The following is a 23,071-nucleotide window of genomic DNA, read 5'->3' as shown; positions in this document are numbered from 1 at the left end:
TTGCCTCCCCCCTTTTACGGCTAACACATTTTAAGTGATAGTTAAAATTGAATTTGTGTAGGGAAATCTTTCTAACTACCTACAGATTAGGTGAAGGCTCTTAATATCTTCTGATATTTATTAGAGGTCTCCTCACACCTGGCACCATGTATGTTGTCATGTCCATCTTCCTTACAAGGTTATAAAGTTCATCAGTCAGAGGATTCTGTCTTTTCTAATTCTTGCACCTTTTAAAAGCCTGTCTATTCTCATAATTAAATTAACATAATTAACCAGTCTATTCTCATCATTAAATTAACATGATTTTTCATTGATTCTTTAGAAGTAGTTTTCTCCACCGTAGATTGCAGCCTAATATTATGTCAACCCTTTTCTTCTTCTTCTGCAGTTGGAAGACCCTGCTATTCGATGGCAAATGGCTCTGTACAAAGACTTGCCTAACAGGACTGAGAGCACGACTGATCCAGAGAAGACTGTAGAAAGAGTATTGGATATAGCAAATGTCCTGTTTCATCTCGAACAGGTTAGAGTCTGTGTTTATTTAATAACATTTGTATCAAACACATAAAATATTTTTAAAACACATACAGGTTAATTTAATTATGGTTCCAAAAGCGCATCCTAGGGGTGTTCAATTATTTTAATATGCAAATTAAGGAAGTTTCATATCTAGTAAACACAACTTTTAAACATATAATTCTTACAGAACTATAAAGATAAGATATTTGGGAGATTTAATCTTTGTCTTATGCTTTTCAAAATAAAAATTATGTAGATAATTTGAGTTATGCTTTAATTCTTGGTTACTATACCCAAATCAGAGTTACACCTGATTTAACATATTTAATGCATATATAACTTTAAGTAATATTTTGTTGTATTTTGGTGAAAATTCACAGCTAATTAGGTTTCCATTTGACATTTTGTACACTGTTCAGTGGCATGAGATACATATTTCAATGTGTCAGTGCTTTTAAAAATTCTTCTCTGGTGGTTCAAGTTTCGAGTAGTGTAGTTTCCCTGCCTCCTTCTCCCCTCTCTTTAATTTGTTGTTATTTGGGTCTCATGTAGATTTTTTTAATGTTTCTATCATATTTCATTACTGTTCTTTTTTTATGATGTTATTGGGGGCTCATGCAACTCTTATCATGGTCCATACATACATTCATTTTCTCGTGTGCATTTGTACATATGTTGCCATCATATAGTTTTCAAAGAATTTTTCTTTTACTTGAGCCCTTGGTATCAGCTCCTCATTTTTTCCCCTCTTTCCCTCACCTTCCCTCCCTCACGAACCCTTGATAATTTACAGATTATTAATTTTTCATGTCTTGCACTGTCTGATGTCTCCTCCCACCCCTTTGTCTGTTGTCCATCCCCCTGGGAGGAGGTTATAATAGGTTATTGTGATTGGTTCTCCATTTGTCCCACCTTCCCCTTGCCCTCCTGGTATGGCTACTCTCAATATTGGATCATTACTGCTCTTAACTACATGTTTGTGATATTATCTTTATTAGTTTAATATGCAGAGTAATGTTTTTTGCTCGCTTAGTCTTCCTTTTTATTAATTTTGTCTAGCTAGTATTATCTAAGATAATTCATATGCAGTAACACATTGATATTAAAATCATATGAAATAGATATTTTATAGTATTTTCCAACTGTAATCTATTTCATATAACAATATTCAATCTGTGTTTGATTTTATTATTCATTACCTTTTCTCCAAAATTCCTAAAATAATAATATTTTAAACATTATAATCAGTGGATTGTATTTTTTGTATAAGAGAATTCTCTAGCTAAGGCAAACTATGTATAGAATTGTATTTTCAATTTTTTGTCAACTCCATTCAGCAAAGTAACACTGCACTTAGGAAACTACCAACAAATAAAGTGATATGTCCTTAGGCTTTATGACAGTACCTGCCAGACATGACCAATGAGTTCTTTTACACTGAACAAAAATAGTTAAACTCCTTATATCACTCCAATGACCCCTAATGCCCCTGTGGGCTAGACATTGATCTGCTAAGCTCACGATTGGCTGTTCAAACCCACCAGCTGTCCCACAGATGAAAGATAAGGCTGTCTGCTCTCAATATTTGGTGTCAGAAACCCTCCATAGGTTGCGACAAGTGGCAATAGACTTAAGGGCAGTGAGTTATATCATTTCAGGAGCTCTGTCACTTAAGTGTTCTGAAGAATATTTGAAAAAACATGTCTCTCTTAATCTTAATTTTTAAAATCCCAAACTTCCTGTCATCAAGTCAATACCAACTATAGCAAATCAATAATAAACATTTTGCTTCGAGTCCTGTTTTGCGGTATCTGGTCAGGTCAATAACATAATGATCACATACAAGGGAGCCCCAGAGCAGTGCAAATGAAACTACTCACTAAAATGCTGCAGGTTCAAATCCCCCAGAGATGACTCGGAAGAACTGCCTGGGAAACTGCTTCAGAAAGGTTAGTCTCATGAGAGCCTCATGCCCATTCATTCTCTGACACACATGGGTTCTCCTTCAGTCCGAGTTGACTCGCTGCCAAGTCTTCTGTTGTTATCCTCAACAATGATATCTTTTACATTTTCTTCTTCCTTATTCAGATGGCCCCAACATGCTAGAAAGGCCTCCAATGTCATCTATTTTACAGAGACATAGGATGAGATTAAACTAATTAAGAAACTAATAGACCATCTTGACATCAACACCCATTTGTATACCTTCTCACTTAATACTTTTCTTTAAAAGCTCTATAATATTTTCAAGAAATACTAAATAAGTATTGTCAGCAGATAAGATGACTTGAATTCATAACATTTAAGTCATTTATATAAAATTACAGAATCATGTTTATAGGTTATATACATATTCAAGAATATTATTACATTATAATTAAGCAGTTATTGATGTGCCAATCTGGGCATCCATTACTCTACCTAAGGTCTCTAATTCTATCTGATTTTATTACATATTTATAGGGTTAGGTAAATAGATTTTAGACCAATGGATGTTAAACAAAATTTATTGAAATCTCATTACATTTTTATATGCCTCAAATATATGTAATCATACTGAATAATTTCATTTGCATAAGATTGAGAGCTACTTTAATAAGCATGCACTTATTTTTTTAAAAATTGGGTGCCTAACCACATGCCAACTTTATGCTCAGCTGGTCCTAGTGGTTGAACACTATCTCAGTCACACTCTAAGAAAGGACTTGGCCACATACAGAGATAAACATGTCATGATAGAGATGTGCTTGGATTCTAAAGTACCTGAAAGGGGTTATCAAAAGAGCCTAACTTAATGTAAAGTAGATAACCCTTGAATAATCTTAAAAGACCTACCTGGAAATACAGTAGATAGAGAGTTCATTTGTATCTCTCTCATCAAATTCACTGCCATCAAGTTAATTCCAACTGACAGTGATCCTATTGGTCAGAGTAGAACCACCCTTGGGAGTTTCTGAGACTCTAAATCCTTCCTGGACTAGGAAGCCTAATTTTTCTCCTGTGGGAGGCTGATGGTTTCAAAATAGTGACTTTGGGGTTAGCAGCGCAATGTGTGACCCACTATGCTGTCAGGGCTAGGGTCTTAGTGGGTTACGCATAGGGCTGGTAACCACAGTCATATAAAAATAGTAGGAACATAAAACTCCTTGTTGATTTAATGTGTATCCAATATAAACAGCTTTAAAGATGTATAGTTTGTATTACATATATGCAAATTTATCTCAAGAACATGGGTTGTCTCATCAGGAGTTCTTAAAATTAAAAAGTGGATGAAGGGAGATGTCAGACAGGGCAAGATATGACAAAATAATAATTTATAAATTATCAAGGGTTCTTGAGGGACAGGGGAGTGGAGAGGGAGGGAAAAATGAGGAGCTGATGCCAGGGGCTTAAGTGGAGAGCAAATGATTTGAGAATGATGAAGGCAACGAATGTACAAAGGTGCTTGACACAATTGATGTATGTATGGATTGTGATAAGAGTTGTATGAGCCCCAATAAAATGATTTTTAAAAGATAGAGAAAAAATGAAATGATCGTCAAGCTAGCACAATCACAAATGGAAGCATTCAAACAATTTCAAGGTACATTTTGGTTTTACCTGTGAACTGGTAGGGCAAGTCTCCGTTTCCTTGGTCTACAAAAAGCTCACCGTGTTAGCTCCTTCTTTCCCAGTGCAGTGCTGGCCAGTGTTCAGCTTCAGGGCAGCCAGGCCCTTCCACACCACACACGCTCGTACTTCCAGGGCCTTGGCAAGACGTGTGTCTGTGGATCGTGATGATCATCCAAGTTGATCCGAATGCCTTATTCTCAAAAAAGAAAACCTACTGTCTTCGCAGCCTTGAATGACAAAATAGAAGTAAAATGAAAAGTTAGCTCTTTAATATCTGTATTTCACTGTAGTTCAAACATTCCTTATGTTTCTCCAGGCAAGATTACATTAATTGTTGGCCCTTTTAGCACCACAAAGGATAATGAATTTAATTTTTCATTAATAACCATTTTTCTTTCTTCCAGAAATCTACATATATGAGCCAGAGATATTACAGTCTGGGAAGTATAGTGTTTAATTGCCTAGAAAGTACTAACTTATTTTAGAATTATGTTGGGCATTTCTTCACTCATACTTGTGATTAATCATATTCCACGTGCACGTTTAAGCACCATTAGCTAATCAGTGGAGTGTGCTTGCTTTATTCCTTGCACATTTTCAATCTCATTTGTACCTAACAAAATTGTGTAAATATTTTAACATATCTGTAAGCTTCAATATTTTTACTCACTCCTAATCACCTCAACTCACAAAAATTCCTGTAGCTTCAAAGATCAATTAGTTACAATGGATGCATATATAATATAAAGAGTAGTGGTGTATTTTTATTTACGTAACACATAGGAATGTTTGTAATCTTGTTTGTCAAATAGTAGTGAAAAACATGGGAATTAGAACTGTGCTTTTAATTAAAATCATATATATATATATCAATTTGTTCCTTAACAGAAAATACTTTTTGAAATCATAATGTAGAAGGCAAAAGATATTTTGAGATGAGAAATAATTTTATAAACAGTAGTTTTATATTTCCCTGATTTTAAAAGAAGACATAGTTTCTAATTGTCACACATTATGGGGACATTTAGTACTTCTACTAAAGAAATTCTACACTATTTGAAGCTTCCATATATTTAGCATTGAGCAATTGCTAGGAAGTGGACTTTTCCACAAGAACTTCAAGGTCATTTTGACATTAGGATCGCAAATGTTGATTAGCTAGAAAATGCATCCCTGTAGTCTGATATATTTGAAACTAGGTTCGGTGTAAATTATTGATGTTTTTGTTTCTTTGTTTCTATCATTCTACCTCAGGTGGAACATCCTCAGAGATCAAAAAAAGCTGTTTGGCACAAGCTGCTCTCTAAGCAGAGGAAAAGAGCAGTGGTGGCGTGTTTCCGCATGGCTCCTTTATATAATCTGCCAAGGTGAGGGCTTTTTACAGCTTTGAAACAGGTTGCAGCTACTTCCCCTAATAAGGGATCACAGAGACTGGCCTCTACGTAAACATGAGTTCTATAGCCCAAGAAAAGGGAAAGGCTTATGTAAGATTTAGCCTTGTTCCCGTTGTGGGATATTCCCAGAGAACGGTAGTGTGAACTGTTAAGTGATCCTGGAACCCCAAGGAAGACCTGCTTAGCCACGTGAGACGAGCTGAAAACATTGGGAGGTTATTCTTTAGTAGTAGACTGCCTGAATTTGAGACCGGCTCTCTCAGCTTCGGCTCTGTGTGACATAACTCAATGACGCTTCTTCTCATTGATGCACTGATAGTCTGTCTGATTATTTCATGGGGCAGTGTATGAAAGTGTTTGCATCTGTCTGTGCTTGGCCCAATTAGTTGTCATTAGTATTTCTTTAATTAATAGCATTTAGGATAAAATCTAACAAGCCTGTTAGACATAGTGGCATGGTAGGATATGTGTTGGGCTTCAAACCATCAAGCCAATAATTCAAGCCACCAGCCGCTTCATAGGAGAAAGAAGAGGCTTCTTTTTGCTCCTGTAAAGGTTTACAGTCTCAGAAACCCACAGGGCCAGTTCTACTCTGTCCTAACGGGTCCCTTGATGATTCCGAAATAACTGGCTGACAGTGAGTTGTTGACGAGGGTAAAGTCTTGAAATGGAACTGACTTATGGGACTAAAGAAAATAACTTTACATACCCAACGACTTTCCATTAGTGGTCCTCACCCTGAGGCTTGCTACCCCTTTGGGGGTCAAAAGACCCTTTCACAGTGGTCATTTGATTCATAACAGGAGCAAAAATTACAGTGATGAAGTAGCAAAAGAGTCATTTTAAGGTTGAGGGGTTACCACGACATGAGGAACTGTAGTAAAGGGTCATGGCATTAGGAGGCTGAGAACCACTGCATAGAGCAGGCATGTCGACTAGGAGACACAGCCTAGGACATCAAGCCTGGCTTACTGGCCTTAGGTAACCATTTCAGTCTTGCAATTTCTATACCAACTATGCCTTCTCAGTCTGAATTAGAAACAAGTGCATAATTCCCATGTATGCTGCATAGGATTCAGCTCAGCTCTACCTCTTGACTGTAAGTGAGTCTCATTTTCTTACACCATGCACCTGGAATGCTTCCATTTGTCTCCAGGACACATTTATGCATATCATTAATGGTAGGATTTTACTTTAGTATTGAGGCTATTTTTCCTGCGGATTCAGAGGTTGAAATCCTTTACAATTTTGCTCAATCTTATGTTCTCAATGCCTGGAATGCTGCCTGATCCATTTTCAGTACATGAATGAATGAATGAATGATGAATGAATATCAAAAATAAGGGGAACTAACAATCCACAAAATTCCCCCAAACCAAAGAAGCATATAAAAAGTCACAAATCTACCTTATGTTTAGATAGGATTCTACGTTGAGAATTATTGAAGAGGTAAAAGTCCATACTACTTACATTGTTTTCATTATAAATAAACAGAATTGGAGTTAAGAGATTGAGCTCATTTTAATGAAATGGCCCCCGCACACTGTTCATCTCTCATGAACTTCATGATGGTCTTTTCTTATCCTTCTACTATTTTATTTCATAGAACGCATAACTTCACTATCTTAAAAATTGTATCACTACGTATATATTCCCATATATTTCAATTTACATGTTTTGCTTTGCTCTGCTCAGGAAGTTCCTGTAATGCTAACTCAAACAGAAACATCCCACTAACGATTCTTCTCCCATTATTTATCAGAGCCTCGGAGGTTCAAATAGTTAGCCTCTGCATAATGTGCTTTCTTTTCTTTACCTCTTCTTAAAATGCGCAAAACTTAAATAGAGTGGAGGTCATACTAGGTTTTTAAATGGGAAAAATAAAAATTAGAAAATTTGATAACTTGCTCACTTAGTACTACGAAGCTTAGAAATGTCAGAGCCAGAATTGAAATGCACATTAGTGTGGCCCCAAAGCCTACTAAATCCACTGGGATGTGTCCCTACCCCAGCGAAGGATAAGAAGTTCCGTTAACAAATAATCTAGTGACATGTACCACTTAATGACCTTTCCATTTAAATTCAAAGACTGTTGTTCGAAATTGTGCTTATGTCCTAGGCACCGAGCTGTCAATCTCTTTCTTCAGGGATATGAAAAGTCCTGGATTGAAACAGAAGAACATTACTTTGAAGATAAACTGATAGAAGACTTAGCAGTATGTTTTAAATGGGATTATAAAAAGAAAGAGGGTTTGGGATTGATGGAATAAAGTTGATGTGGGCAATTCTCATATGACTGGAAGAAAAATATCATTTCAGTGTGTTGATCTTTGGAGACTTTTGTCTCAATTATTACCCTATTTTGGATCTAGTGGAAAATCCCCTATTTCAGAGATATGCCATCATTCATAGTCTAAGATGAAAAATACAAGTTTATTATAAACCAAACTTTGAATTTTTTCTTTCTCTTAAGTTCCTACTTAAAGCACCATGAAATGCCACAGAAAGAAGATAGAACTAAAAAATTAAAAATAAGGTGTACTTTATTGTATTAAGTTGATTGATTCATGAGTCTCTAAACTCTGAAAATGTCTTTAGAGTGAAAACAATCTATAGAATATTGAATGGATTTTAGAAATTTACCAAGAATTCTTAACATTAAGTCTTAAGCCAGGAAATAAATCATTCACGTAGAGAGATTCTGCCTATAACCGGGTTTAATAAAAGGCTAATAAAAAGATGCTGGTATAAAAAATTCCACAGGGCAGAGAAGATGTGCTAGATATGAGAACAGCGGTCTTGATGGCCGGCGCATGCCACGTGGAATGGTAGCGTGGCTTTGCGCTTAGGAGAATTGTTTTTAAGAGAGCGGCATGTTGGAAGGATCATCTCCAACATTAAGCCAAAGACTAATTTAAAACGATGACAGAGACTTTGGGTTATATTCTCAAAGAAATATATAAACATACAGTAAATCTTAGATTTATTTATGATAAAATATCTTTCAGTCTCAGAGATTTTCTTTTTCATAAAGTAAATATCATAAAATGTTTGCTATTTCAGTATCTTTAGGTTTACCACTCAGCAAAATTAATTATAATAACAAATTTATGCAATCATTACTACTATCCTTTTCCAAAATACTTTTATCCCAAACAGAAACCCGGAAATTCCTTAAGCAACTTTCCATTTTCCCTACTCCCATTCCCAGGCATCTACCAATGAATGGTTGTTTCTGTGCATTTCCTGGTATAGGTATTTAATTTTTTGTAAGTGAACACATATATTATTTGTACTTCTGAGGCCCACTCATTTGCAAATGAGATTAGGGACTTTGTGATTACAGGTTATGAACCATTTATCTTAATTTTTTGCGTATGTGTGTGGTAAACATATGTCACAAAACACCATTTAAACAATCTTTACATATATAGTTTAGTGACATCATGTTCATCATAATCTCAAATTTTTCATCACCCTTACCAAAGTGTCCCCTAAGCAGTGAGTCCTTTCTTTCTACTAACTGACCTGCCCCTAGTAGCTATTAATAAACCTTAGTCTCGGTAGTCTCTGGACGCTTGCCTATTCTAGATATTTCAATTGAATATACTTACGCAGTATTTGTTCTTTTGTGACAGTTTTATTCTACTAAACAAAATGTTTTCAAAAAGTAAAATGTTTTCAAAAATGTTTCCATAAAGTAATACAATCAGGTATTTATTTCTCTTTGTGACAAAATATAAAAGTCATTTCTCCAGCTAACAAATTATTAGGGAATACAGTAAATAAATAAAAGCAATTCTTATAAAGCCTAATAGTGAATAGACCTCATCTTTTCTTACATAAATGCCTTTTGTCTTTAGAATCAAAATAACCCATAGAATATTGGATGACTTGTAGAGATATGCCAAGAACTCGTAATCTTAAGTATTAGCCAGGAAATAAATCATTTATGTAGAAAAACTCTCAATCCAAATGAATAATTACGTTAATAAATAAATACAAGTAATTCAATTAATCAATAAAAATAAAAGTATAATTCAATAGTCAATAAAAATGGCTAATAACTTTCCTGGATGTGAAAGATTTATCCAATAATGCATTTTAAAACTGAAAATGCAATAAAATTAATATTTAAGTAGTTCAAGCATTAACTCATTTAGAATTCATCAATTGTCATTTTTTTGTAAAGGTAAATGTTTTTAAAATTTCATAATTACATTACATTTCTATATGAACTAAATATTTATAATCAAGAATATAGCATTGTATTAAAAATCTTTGCAAATTGAGTCCTAAGAAAATTAAAATCTGCATAGCAAATAACTACCCTTTCAGTTCATCTTGATTCAGTTTTATAAGAATGCCCTTTCAAATGTTAGGAATCATTGTCTATATTCTTTATTGATTAAAAATGTCTGTATTTCTGTTTTACAGTATACTGTTTTACATAGGGAACATAACATATGCACATGACACACACATGTCACAGCAGAAAGAGGAAGACTTTCCTGTTAGTCTTTGTTCCTAAGCAAATTTCAGTTGGATTTCAGTGGACATTTGTTGTAAATATGAAATGACATGAATTTGACTTTTTTAATAGAAGCCTGGAGATGAGCCTCCAGAAGAAGATGAAGGCACAAAGCGAGTCGACCCTCTACATCAGCTGATCCTTCTGTTTAGTCGGACAGCCTTAACGGAGAAATGGTATGGCTGCCTAGGTTCATATGAGACATAGGCGACATAGTGCAGTCCATGTTGGAGTGTTTCATGTATCATATGTTCCTATTTCAATTTCATCTTTTTCCTCTTCAAAGAGAAGGGCTTCAAAAAACTGTCGATTCTTGGTTGTTCTTATGAATTATTTTTCTCTTATCAAAAGCAGTTTTATAAATGAATGAATCTGAAACAAATCCCAGTACCAAAAATATACGGAGATTAATAGTGCCTGCAATTTCCTAGGTAGATTGTATCTCCACTGCGGGATGGGTCCATGGAAACCTGATGAGCCATCATTCCAACTTTGAATTTTCTCCAAGATCCACTTTAAGATTTGGGGCTTGGCTTGGCTCTTACTGTCTTAGTCATGAGAATTCACCAAAGTCACACAGGGAAAATATCTGTGTAGTTAAATAAGAAATCTATGCCTGATAATCAAAATAAATTATTTCTCTGTAGAAGAAATACCTCAGAAATTTTCAAAGCTGTGTCTGCCTCTTTACCTTTCAAAAGAGAGCCATTTTTTTGTCCCAGACTTTGCACGTTCTCTGCAAACCCTGGGGATGTACTCTAATCGACAGTCTCCACACACGTCTGTCTCCTCAGAAGTCGTAAAGAGTCCATTTGACACCATGCATGCCATAATAATGTACATTTTTCCCTCTTAGCTAATGGGCTCCATCCCCTCGCTCACTATTCCTCTCACTCTTGTTATTTCCTAACTAACACAAGCATCTCGGCCCTAAGCATCGAGCAACTCTTTGTATCGCACTGTCAGGTAATGAGGTATTTATCATAAGTAAATTTTTCCGATTGCTGAAGTTAAAATCTGCAAAAATAACACTGCAGAATTCAGGGTTTTATTGATAGAAGGCATTCTTAATATATTATCTGTCTCCATACTTCCTCAAAAAGGTTAATGAACATTTTTAGCCTAAGTTTTTAAGGACCATCATTGTGACATCTTACATTTTATTTGATAGCATGTCACGTCTGATGTCAAACTCCCACATCATTTGAGTTTTCTTATCTCAAATTTTGTATTTTGAAAAAATGAAAGTTATTATGTGTGTGTAGAACATTCAATCATTTATTTTGTGAATCTTGAGACACTCTTCTGTAAGGTAAGGTAGGATAGACTTAGAGAATGCTGAAGTCTTTGATTTCTTATTCTAGGGTATTTTTATAAAACATATTACCAATGTTTTGTGTTAATTTATTGGTGGAAAACAAAGATTATATATATATGTATATATATATCCTTGGTATTTTTATCTCTGCACAGCCTTCTATTTAATGATTAATGTTTTTTTCCTTTTTTTCTATAGCAAACTAGAGGAAGATTTTTTATATATGGCTTATGCAGATATTATGGCAAAAGTAAGCAACCATTCTTTCTCATTTTATTGTCTAATTTTAATAAAAGCAAATCTATTGTATCTGATAAAGGAGAAGAATCAATATTCTGGGATAACTCAAAAGTGGCATTAAGCTTTAATTTCACTTGTTGCATGAGTCTCTACTAAAACTTTCTTGACATCTAGTCATTGTTGCCTCCTTTGTCATTTCACATATTGTGCACTCATTTATTTTCCAAACAGTTATTTATTCATCAAATATTCTTGGACATCAAGGTATTTGGGGATAGAATTTTGAATAAGCAAGAAGCACATGCAGTGTGCTTTCCTAAACAGCTGATTACAGAAACTCTAATATATGCAATGACATACAAACTGTAAGGTGTTTGGAACACAGGTTACATAATACAATAATGGGACCTGCATAGTCTAAAGCTTACTTAGGGAAATTGAATGTTGAAAGATATGTTGGTCGAGAAAAAAATAGTAATATTATTTCCTGAGCGTTTACTTGATTTTATCCTTGAACAGAGAATGTATAAGGAAATTAGGCTAAAGGAACAGTTAGGATTCTCTGAGACCTCTGACTTAGAAAGGGAGTAGTTGGTGGTGCCATTACCAAGGTGGAGAGCATAGAATAATGTTTGGCTTTGTCTGGAGAGGAAGATAATGGATTATAGACATACTGAAAATGCCTGGGAGACATCTATGAGCTCTGGTGGTATAGTGGTTACATATTGGGCTGTGATTCACCCACACGGTCAGAAGTTGGAAACCACCTCCAGCTCCATGGGAGAATGACTAAGCTTTCTACTTCCGTAAGCCATTACAATCTCAGAAACCCACAGGCGGTCATTATGAGCCAGCAATGACTCTTTGGTGGTGAGTTTGGTTTTAGTTTGGGAGACATATAAGTAAAGATGTGTAGTATATGATTTGCATTTGTGTCAGGCATTCATTATACGGGGTAAGAATCACTCAGTGGTACAGATGTGGGATTCATCAGCATCAAGTAGTAGTTAAAGTCAGAGGAGTAGATGATATTGCCCACATTGTCAATGAAGAGAGGAAAACCTAGGTAAGAACCTGTAAGAATATAGAAATGTAAGTGACGGTTAGGATGTAAAATGTTTAGAAGTCTATGCAACACAAACACATACGAGAATCTTAACTGTGGCCTGATATGGGGAGAATTATGTGGACAGCAGATTAATAATCTGTTGAGAGGTTACATAAGGAAGGATTGAACATTCTCCAACATTTTTTACATGTATGTCATGGGACAATAGTGAAGGCAGTTTAGAGAATTAGGGAGTGGTGAAGAGGGGATGGAGTGGTGAAAGTGCCATATTATAGAAATGTGAGTTGTGGTTGAGATTTGAGGAATGATAATATAAATATTACTTTACTGAAAAGATAAAGAGCAGAAGGGAAAGGTGTAAGGTAATAAATATATAGAACCATGCTATTGTTGAAAGGAAATTCATTTTGTTTTTCCATTTTCAAGAAAGACTTAGGGAAAAAACTAACAAACTCTAAACTCAATACCTTCAAGCCAATAGCAACCCACAGTGACCCTACAGGACAAGGTAGAACTTCCTGGGTTTCTGAGACTGTAACTGTTTATGGGAGAAGAAAACCTCATCTTTCTTCCTTGGAGGAGTTCATGGGTTCAGATCGATGCTCTTGAAGTTAGCAGCCCAATGTATAACCATTGTTCATCACGTTTATATACGTGTGGGAAGGGACAATAGAGTAGGTGAATGAATAATTTGTGGTGTAAGGTCCCTGATAGGTGGGAGGAGAGTTCAGATTATGTAATATAAGTGAAAAGAAGAACTTCCTTATTTTAAACCACAGAATAGAATATAAAATGCATTTATTTAGTGCATTTATAGAAATATAAAAATATAAACCTTGGAAGAAAAGTTTTGTGAATTTATACCCTTTCTGTGAGCAATATAACCTGATATTTCATTTGTATTTCTAATTTTTAAACTGTGTCATCTGGTAACTCACAAAATTATTTCATGTCCAATCACTGGATTGAAACCCATAGTTTGAAAACCACTGGGTAAAAGAGGGAAGCTGTGAAGTGTAGGCTGGCCAGGGTAAGTGTGCTTTTACTTCGATTTTCTCTCTGGAAAAGAAAGTGCACTCATGTGTCAGGACTGGCAGATGGATGAAAGGGATCGATCTGTAAAGGAAAGTTTCAAGAGAAGGGCTAAAATAGACATTTTGGAAATTAGGAAGGAACATTGACTAGAAACAGAAAAAGGCTACTTAGGCAGGGTAGAAAGGCCAGATTTTATTGTCTGTAAATTTTTAGAAGCACCAGTACACCAAATGAACAAAGAAGACAAATTAGATTCATCTGGGAAGAGGATTTTTGCCATGTTAGGGCAGAAGGAAAATAGATCCAAGCAGTTTTGTATATTGCTGATTTGTTGAATTGTGGATTCCAATTAGAATGACTAAAGATCTAGAATAAGAGGGACCTGCTTTAAAAGACAGTGACCTCGTGAGTGAACTTTACATAAGGGTGAATGTTCGGTGAGAATACTGAAGTCTCTGGTTCGAAAGGAGGGTATGTCTAAGTGTTAAAGCCCTTCCTTGTGACTGTAGTAAACTCTGCCATTACATTTATTCCAGTGAAAACTAAAGCGAAACTTAATATCATTTTCCACTGGGAAAAATGATTTGAGACATTACTTTTTAAATATGTATTCTGATGATAAAGTCTTGTTACTTCCAGAGTTGCTACAGGTGATAAAATTTATGTATCAGGTGATGTAATGGGGGAAAAAAAACAAGACTTTATATCCTTAAGGGATATTTATATTAGTAAATATAAATAGTAAACATGCTTGTTTCCTGATAAAATCATGAAGCTTTTTACTCCTAATTACAAATGCTGCTGAAGAGAAATTGTAGAATAGCTGATCTTATAGAGCAGAAAAACTAAAAGCAAACAAACAAACAGCCTCTCCTTGACAATCACAAAACCCTTTGCCACTCATGCGTCCCAGTCGTGGTGGGTGCTCCTTGTGGTACAGAGCACTGACCCGACGTCTTGGCTTCCAGCAGGTCACATTGTCGAGGGGAAACCAGGGACCTTTCTGGATTCAACAAACATGAAAAAAAAAAAAACCAGCAAACAATAAGAGCAGAATACCCCTCTGGGCTTCCAAGATTGTAATTCATAATAATTCTTGTCTTAAAGGGCTGCAATTTGGTATGACCATGGCAAATGTGAGCATCAGTTGTTTGTGTAGTATGATAGGAACCTGATCAATTTCTGCTATGAAAAAGCCAATAATTTAATATCTTAAATTTATAAAAGCAGTATGTAAGTTTCTTTGGGTCATGAGTTCATCACTCCTGTTATTTAAGCTTATTGTATATTATGTATTCTATGTTGTTCAACAGCTTTAATGACAAGAATTGAAACTAATATAGATGATTATTATTCCACAGTAAATTCTGTTGTACTTTCTACCTCATCCTAGCACTGACAACTTCTTTTTCTTGCATGCCAGAGTTGTCATGATGAGGAAGATGATGATGGTGAAGAAGAAGTGAAGAGTTTCGAAGTAAGATGGATTTTTCTACATTGATCATTTGTACATTTTGCAACATTATTTCATAGCTTATACCTGACATTTCTGTTTCTGGCTTTGTGGCTTATTGCAGCTTATTGTGTCAAGGAACTGCATGTCAGAAGCTGGATGGGCAAATCTGTGTCCTAACATTTGCTGAAGTTAAAAGCAAATGAATAGAAGAGTGAAATAATAGCATAAAACCCATATGTTCAGAATGAGTGTTCCCGCGAACTCTCAGAGATGAGATGACTTCAAATTTTTCTCATCTCATTGAATGTTGTGGTCTGGCAGTCCCAACAACGCTGGGGACAAGATTTATTGAAGAGCAACATGACATTGAAAGTTTTATTAACCACCTTGGTAATTTCTGCTGAACTGAAGCGGTTTTCCTGATTGAGCTCATTTTAGCTTCTGCCTAATTAGGTCGCTCATTCCTTGTACATATGTAGATGGTAGCTAGCACCTGATGCCATTTGCTTGCATGAGGTAGGAGCACATCTATTCCTGAACTGTGTTCTAGTTTATGATTATTTTCTGAGGGATTCTCGGGTTTTCAATATTGTATGTCATTTGAAATGCTACTTGTGTTAATAGGCTAGAAGGAAAGTAAATATTCACCCCTCCCCTTTTTCCTTCAACCACATTTTATTTATCAACTACTTGTTGATAACCGCTCTTGTTTATTGGCTCCATTTCTTTTTGCTTCTGGGGGGTGGGGTTGTTTCTTTTTTAACATGAATTTCCAAAGTAAATTAAGGGGGAAAATAGATTAGATTCTTGTTTGTTTTGTTTTTAACTAATGTACATTCAGGACATCGAACTAAGCATCTGGGCATATGTAAGTAATTAGCAATAAATATTTAATTTCTGAGGCCCTATGAAAGATATAAAATGAATTTAGAATAATACCCCATTCAGTAACAGTTTAATATGCTCATCTTTGCATCAATGAGGTCAATATGTAAAAAATCAATTAATGTGAAATGAATCCATTGATTATTACTGGCTGGGAAATATTCCATGAGATAGTTAATTTCCTCTATGACATTTTAATGCTTTCTAATGTATGTGTATTCTATTCTTAAAACCGTCTTTATGGCTAAGAAAGTGCAGCAAACTGGAATGTCTGTGGGTGGCAAACAATACTGTTTCTCTGAAGTGCACACCATTTGTGCTCTCTTGGTTGTCTTTGGAGCAACTGTTTATTGCTATTTTGCTTCTCGTCCTCATCCTTCCTTAAGGTCACAGGATCCCAACGCAGCAAGGTAAAACTATATATGTGTATGTATTTGTCTGGGTCTCAGTTTCAGTTTCTTGTGACTACCTTTGTTAGACCCAACATCTTGGATTCATTAATAATGAAAGGTCTTGAAATTCTTTCTATGTTTTAGGTCCAATGCAATTGATATCTTCAAAACCACTTATTTAATGCAGGTTTATTCTTCGTACAATTTAATTGATTCATAATTCAAAATTATATTCTCCATGCTAACTTTGAGATGTTTACTGTGCTGGAAGAAAAGAGTCCAGCTCTTTAGAATATGAACATGTATTTAGGAATTTATAGCAGCATATTCTGGAATTCTACTCTTAATTTTTAAAAATATAAATATCAGTTTTGTCTCTATGGAAAACAGAGGCTGGGAAGAAGTCTGCTTTTTTTCCATTATGTTTCTAATATCTTTAATTATTGATTAGAGAATATGTTTCATGATGTAAATACAGTGAAGAACTAAATCATTATTTCCATTTTTTATTTTTATAAATAGCTTGAAATTTTTCCTGACAACATAGTTTATTCTAGAATTTCAAAATAATATTTATGTCCTTTATATTTATGTCCTATGAGCTTACCTTTTACTTTCCTGAGGGTATTGAGTTGGCAAATCAGTACTAAACATCCCAAGAGGATGACTGCAGTTAAAAGAAAAGATAGAGAGAATAAAATTTCAGTTTATATGTGCTATTTTTTCTGCTACCTTCTATGAAATATGAAGAACTTGCTCTTAGTATTGATTTAAAATATCATGAACAATCTATTTACCAAAAACAAATGATACTGTTTTAGGTCACTCTTTTCTTTGGAGCAATAACTGTTTATGCTCCTTATACATTCTTAAATTTGAATTCATAAAAAAACTCAGCGACAGTTTGATCTGTTACTCAACGGCATATAAAGGACATAGCAATAATATGAAGGGGCTTTAAAACATTTATGGGAAATTTCCTTTACCTTTCCATTCTAGTTTTCAATGAACTTTATGACGGGGTTCAATGTTAATAATGGGTGGTGTAATATTTTGTTAGACATGAATATTTTTGTCACTAGTCATCTGAGAGAGAGACGAAACCAAATCCAATCTGGTCCCTAACTCGGGAGAGTGAAGATGAAGGGCAGGATCGAGATTATGAAGTGAAATAAGGAGCTTCATGAGAGAGAGAGAAAGAGAGAGAGAGAGAGATGCCATGACTGAATTCGCAATGACAGGACTGCCAACTAGAATTTCTTACCGGTTCAGTTATGAACAGATAAATATGAGTATACCTAAATTACTTGGGGGCGGGGGGTGATTGTGCTTTGATCGCTGCTAGAATTTTAAGCACTCTCCTAAGAAATGTGCGGGTTTTATGGCAGCTACAATAATGGAATGGCAGTTAGAAACAATGGTGCCAGGCTCGAACTTGGCAGCCAACAGCACAGAGCTTTGCATGTGTGTTTCTCTGCACAGCTCTGGCAGTAATCCAGTCAGCCACATCAGACTGTGCAGACTGCTGAATGAGCTAAGGACACTTTTGCTGAGCCTCCCTTTCCAGGCAGTTGACATGTTTGTCTCCCCCACCCCCCAACCCCCGCCGGCCTCAGTTATGGTTCCAGTTAACCTACATATTTCAAATTTGGTTTGGTTCAAATTTAACTGTGTCTGCCTTAATTAAGCTAGTTTGAATAGGTTTAAATCCTTGAAATGAATTTGACAACTAATTCCAAGATACGGGATATGAATCAACAGATACGATGATCCTATCTGTTTTAGTTGCTGGCAATTCCCCAATATCCTTAGTTTCCACATATCCTTAAGTTTAATGCAAGATGTGCGAACTTTCACTTCTGAACCAGTTAATCTATTAATACTTAAGTGATTTGGGACTACAGCTTATTACTTAAGGCTGTTTTTTGTAACATATTACCTTTCACAAAATACTTACTCTGAACAAGTGACCAATTGGAAAAACAATAATGTTACATTTTCATTAAAATATGTCTGCATGTTTTACATCATTTAGATATACTTTAATTGTAAATTATTTCATCTAACTTAAAACGAAACAAAAAAATTGGCAGCCTGCACTCCTTTAACACAATCACGTGTGAAAAGTATAAGAATGAGCCAGTCAGGGTGCAATGTAGCAAGGATGAAAAATACAACTTTCCTCTGGTTCCTAAATGTTTCCTTCCCCCCACTATCACAATCCCAGTTCTACCTTGCAAGTCTGAATAGACCAGAGGATGTACACTAGTACAGATAGGAACTGGAAACACAGGGAATCCAAGGTGGATGATCCCTTCAGGACCAGTGGTGTGAGTCACGATCCTGGGAGGGTAGAGGGTGAGTGGGTTGGAAAGGGGGAACCGATTACAAGCATCTACTTGTGACTTCCTCCCTGGCGGATGGACAACAGAAAAAGGGGTGAAGGGATACATCGGACAGGGCAAGATATGACAAAATAATAATTTGTAAATTATCAAGGGTTCATGAGGGAGGGGGGAGAAGGGAGGGAGGGGAAAATGAGGACCTGATGCCAGGGTCCTAAGTGGAGCGCAAATGTTTTGAGAACAATGAGGACATTGAATGTACAAATGTTCTTTACACAATTGATGTATGTATGGATTGATGAGTTGTATGAGCCCCTAATAAAATGATTAAATTCATCAGTAGAAGTTGATGAGAACAGAGAAGTAAATATAAAGAAAAGTGACATGTTAAGGAAATTTTTCAAAGGAAAAAAAAAGGTCAACTAAACATGGAAATCTGAATATTTGCCAGGTTTTCTTTTTTTACAATGAAGTTTGTATTGATATGATCCTAACAAAACTTGCCTGATTTAGCTTGATAATTTAAATCCACTTTTTATTTAGAATACATGTAAAATTATTTATCTACAGTGATTTATTTAATAATTTTATTTGGAGCAACTTTAATATGAAAACAGTGAAAATGATAGAACATTAAAAGAAAATCTAGGTTTATTTAAAAGGGTGATATGTTTTACTAATGATAAGTTTATTAGTGCAATTGAGTGTTCTGTTTAACTTTGAGTTTTTCATAAGCCCAAGGAAAAATAATATTAAAGAAATAATAGTGCTTCAAGTTGAAGTATCTACATTTTAATGAGCACTATGGATTTTTCTCTTGTGTAACTGCAATGAACTCTGGGGCATAAGCAGATCACATGTTAATCTATGATTCTGAAAAAGATTCAGAAATATTCCTTAAACCCATGCTTCTTCTATTATACTGCTCTATCATCTAAGTGTATGAATTAAATTATACTTTCATGAAAACATTTCTTGGAATATAAAGATAATATTACATAGGTTGATTACTTACCCAAAAATCTAAATAGTCCTAGAGCTAAGATAACCTCCCGGGAGACTATTTTCTTCGGTGCCCTCTTCCTCAAATATTAAGCAAATCGCATCATCTTTTGATGCTTAGTTTCTAATTCACAGAAGAATTTGATGCTGAGATTTTTGGGTAGTGAGCTATTGATTAAATAGAATTCCTGTGTCTTTGTTGCTAAGTCTGCCCGTAGCTAAGCTCTATTCTTTCCCAGATGAGCTTCAATCTTTACTAAAATTGCCTCATGCTAGCTGAAGAACTCAGACTAATTACTGGGTTCATACTCTAAGTTAATATAGCATTAAGTAAAGAAGAATTAATTTAGATTCAAACCATTTTATGTAGAATTCCTACATCAGTGAAAGAAGCACTTTTGCTTCCAAAAATCTTATTTTGATTAGAATTTTCCTTTTATAACTCTGTAAGAATGAGCTGACATTCAGTTGTATCGGGGTTCTAGTTCATATCTACGCAGGTTTATTCCAAATAAAATATATTTGAATTATCTCTGTGATCAGTGGATGATTGCAGGCAAACTCGCTTAGTGATGACCTCTTCACAATCTCATTGTGCTGCATTTCAAAGGAGGAGCCAATCAAAATGTTAAATTCCAAAGGGATCTGCTATTCTAGTCTAATGCAAAGAAGAAAGGTCAGCGCAGAAAGTTATGGTGAATGTTATATGGGATTCCCAACGGATAGTCTTCTCTTTTCAAAAACCATTTTATTGGGAGAACTTATGGCTATCATACCATGCTACAGTTAAATCACACGAACCAGTATTGAGCAATCGCTACTAAAATCAGTTTCAGAACATTTTCTTCCTTTTTGAACTCCTTGATATCAGCTCCCCTTTACCCGACCACCCCCACCATACCTCTCAGGAACCCTTACGCGACTTGTCTCTATATGTTCGTCAGTTCTGGGTCTCTTACACGGAAAAATAGAGAAACAAAGAGCAACATTTCAAGAGGGCTACCCACTGAAAAAATACCTTGTAGATAAACCCCAATATGAAAATTTTTTTTAAAAATTTAAAGCTACAAAAATAACTAGAAACCAAATCAGGCCCAAAAAGAGGCCTTCAAGTGATGTTTTAACAATTCAAGTCATCTATCATTTTGATTTCCTATAGTCATCTCTCCAATACTGACTGTGTAGTTTACTCCTGTCCCTTAATTATGGATAGAGGCACAGCACCAGAGACTCATTTCCTCTGGGCTTCCACTGATCTCAATAGCCTGCTGCAAACCAGAATCTCACAAGTTCAGTTCTGATCCTAGCCCTTCCTTTGGATTTGGATTATATCGTTTACATTCTCTGGGTCACGCGTGTTGGTATGCATCTTCCATGCAGACTTAATTGACATCTCACTCAGATGGCTGCTTGTTTGGAAACAAGTCTTTCAGACCCCAAATGCTGTTCTATCTGATTGCCAGACACCATCTGATTTCTTCACTACACTTTGCTAATTCCTTCATTAGTTGTATGAGCTAATTGTTCTTAAATTGGAACTAGAATTTAGTGTGACCTCAAAAGTCCATTCCTAAGTCTATGTTTTTCATCTGTCTCTTGCTCCCCTAAGAGACCTCCTTATTCATTTATAATAGAGACGCTTATCAATAATCTCACTGGTGCATAAGGATCTTCCATTAATAGTGTTATTGATTAGCCCCTGCTCCTAAGTTTTAAGACACTCTTGAGGAAGGAATATTGGACCAGTGAAAGGTAACTGCAAATCACAATACCTAAATTATTCACCTGTGCAAAATAAATCATTATGTGGCTAGATGCTATTTACATAAACAATGGGAGTTGGTTGTTTAGGGAAAATTTACAATAATATTCACTGACTATGTCAATCATAAGCTAGAACAACATATCTCTTAATTCAGCAAGTAGGGCATTTATATACTAAGTCAAAGTTTGCCTAACAAGAGTTCCGTACTCTGTGTATAGCTGTCTTCTGCTTCCTCAAGCACCATACATTTTCCCTCTAAAGTCCTCAGGTTACAGGTGTTTAAGCTAGAACTCAGCTTACCTAGTGGAATTTCCACATCAAATTCCTCTGGTATGGCTTGGAGCATGTTGTGTGCCTTAAAGATTCAGGATACAATGCCCTAGTCTACGGCACTTGGACTGGGTCTTCAGGGTGTATGCAGAAACTTGGGCCAATGTGTTTTCCTACGTGAATACTACCAGGCATACTTCTCCCTTAAGATCCTTAAAAATATTGTTAGACTGTGTCATTTTTTTCCCACTTGGAAGTTGTTCCTCCCCTTTTATGATAGGGTATCTCATCATAACTTTGCACGGCAGCCACTAGGTGGTCAACATCCCCTCCCAAAGGGTAGTCCTGATATGAAGGACACTGGACCATCACAGAGGCTCATTAGGAAGAAGGTTTAAGAAAATTGACAAGTGCATTGGGAAGCAAGAGGTCAGGAACGTTGTGCCCAGGATTCCCAACCCCCCCACCCACCCCCGTCCCCCTCCCCGCCATGACATTGCTCCTGCTCATTCTTTGAGGGTTACATTAGGAAACCTGACTCCATCTGCTGTACAGCTCTGGACTGGTCTTTTCAGACTTTTCTGTTCCCCAATCTCAAAGAACACGTTGAATGAACACTATCAGAATCTCTTCAACAAAACATCCAAGCTCATTGCTATTAGATGAATGCTGACTCAGATCGACCCTCTCGGGCATTGCAGAATGGCCCCTTTGGGTTTCCTTTCAGGAGCAGAAAAATCCTTTTTCTGCTAGGGGGGTTTGAATTGGTGACCTTGCTGTTAGCCACCTAAGCTGTACCCCAATGCACTACCAGAACGCAGAGCCCTCCGGATGCCAACACGGCAATTTTGGTGGTATACATTGAAGAGTGCAGAATTCCTCAGGAGAGTCTTAGAGAGATGTAAACGCTGCCTTCGGCAGTGTATGGAAATATACACTCATGAAACAGTAGCTTCACGTATTTTATTTTTGTTTAGTAAAGGTTTTTTTGTATATTGTAGCAATACTTTTTGAATTATTTATACCTATCCCCAAACACTTATGTAATTTAAACTGTGAATGGGTTTTATATCATTATCCATTTAAACCTTGGGGAAAATGTTGAGAAAGAAAATATTCACTTTAATGCAATTTATATGAAGTTGTTCTTTCTATGTTAAATAGCTTGCTTTTGGTAGGTGCTTTCTCACCATTTATAATGCTTAAATTTAGAGATAATAACCCAATTCAGAGTCTAA

The 23,071-nt window shown here is 35.7% G+C and overlaps 1 protein-coding gene across 1 annotated transcript in view; it reads left to right on the top strand.

Moving 5' to 3' along the window:
- RYR2 (ryanodine receptor 2) overlaps positions 1 to 23,071 on the top strand; it is an 819,632-nt gene that overhangs the window by 697,241 nt on the left and 99,320 nt on the right. Inside the window, exons 74-81 of the mRNA XM_075556394.1 lie at positions 389 to 523; positions 4,536 to 4,566; positions 5,121 to 5,125; positions 5,386 to 5,498; positions 7,645 to 7,741; positions 10,129 to 10,232; positions 11,573 to 11,624; positions 15,142 to 15,195. Of these exons, the coding sequence (XP_075412509.1) occupies positions 389 to 523; positions 4,536 to 4,566; positions 5,121 to 5,125; positions 5,386 to 5,498; positions 7,645 to 7,741; positions 10,129 to 10,232; positions 11,573 to 11,624; positions 15,142 to 15,195 (591 nt within the window). The remainder of the gene's footprint in view (positions 1 to 388; positions 524 to 4,535; positions 4,567 to 5,120; positions 5,126 to 5,385; positions 5,499 to 7,644; positions 7,742 to 10,128; positions 10,233 to 11,572; positions 11,625 to 15,141; positions 15,196 to 23,071) is intronic.

The sequence above is a fragment of the Tenrec ecaudatus genome, chromosome 8 (assembly GCF_050624435.1).
Source record: "Tenrec ecaudatus isolate mTenEca1 chromosome 8, mTenEca1.hap1, whole genome shotgun sequence".
Taxonomy (NCBI): domain Eukaryota; kingdom Metazoa; phylum Chordata; class Mammalia; order Afrosoricida; family Tenrecidae; genus Tenrec; species Tenrec ecaudatus.
Note: the sequence above shows the minus strand (reverse complement) of the source record. Positions and strands in the feature narration are given on the sequence as shown.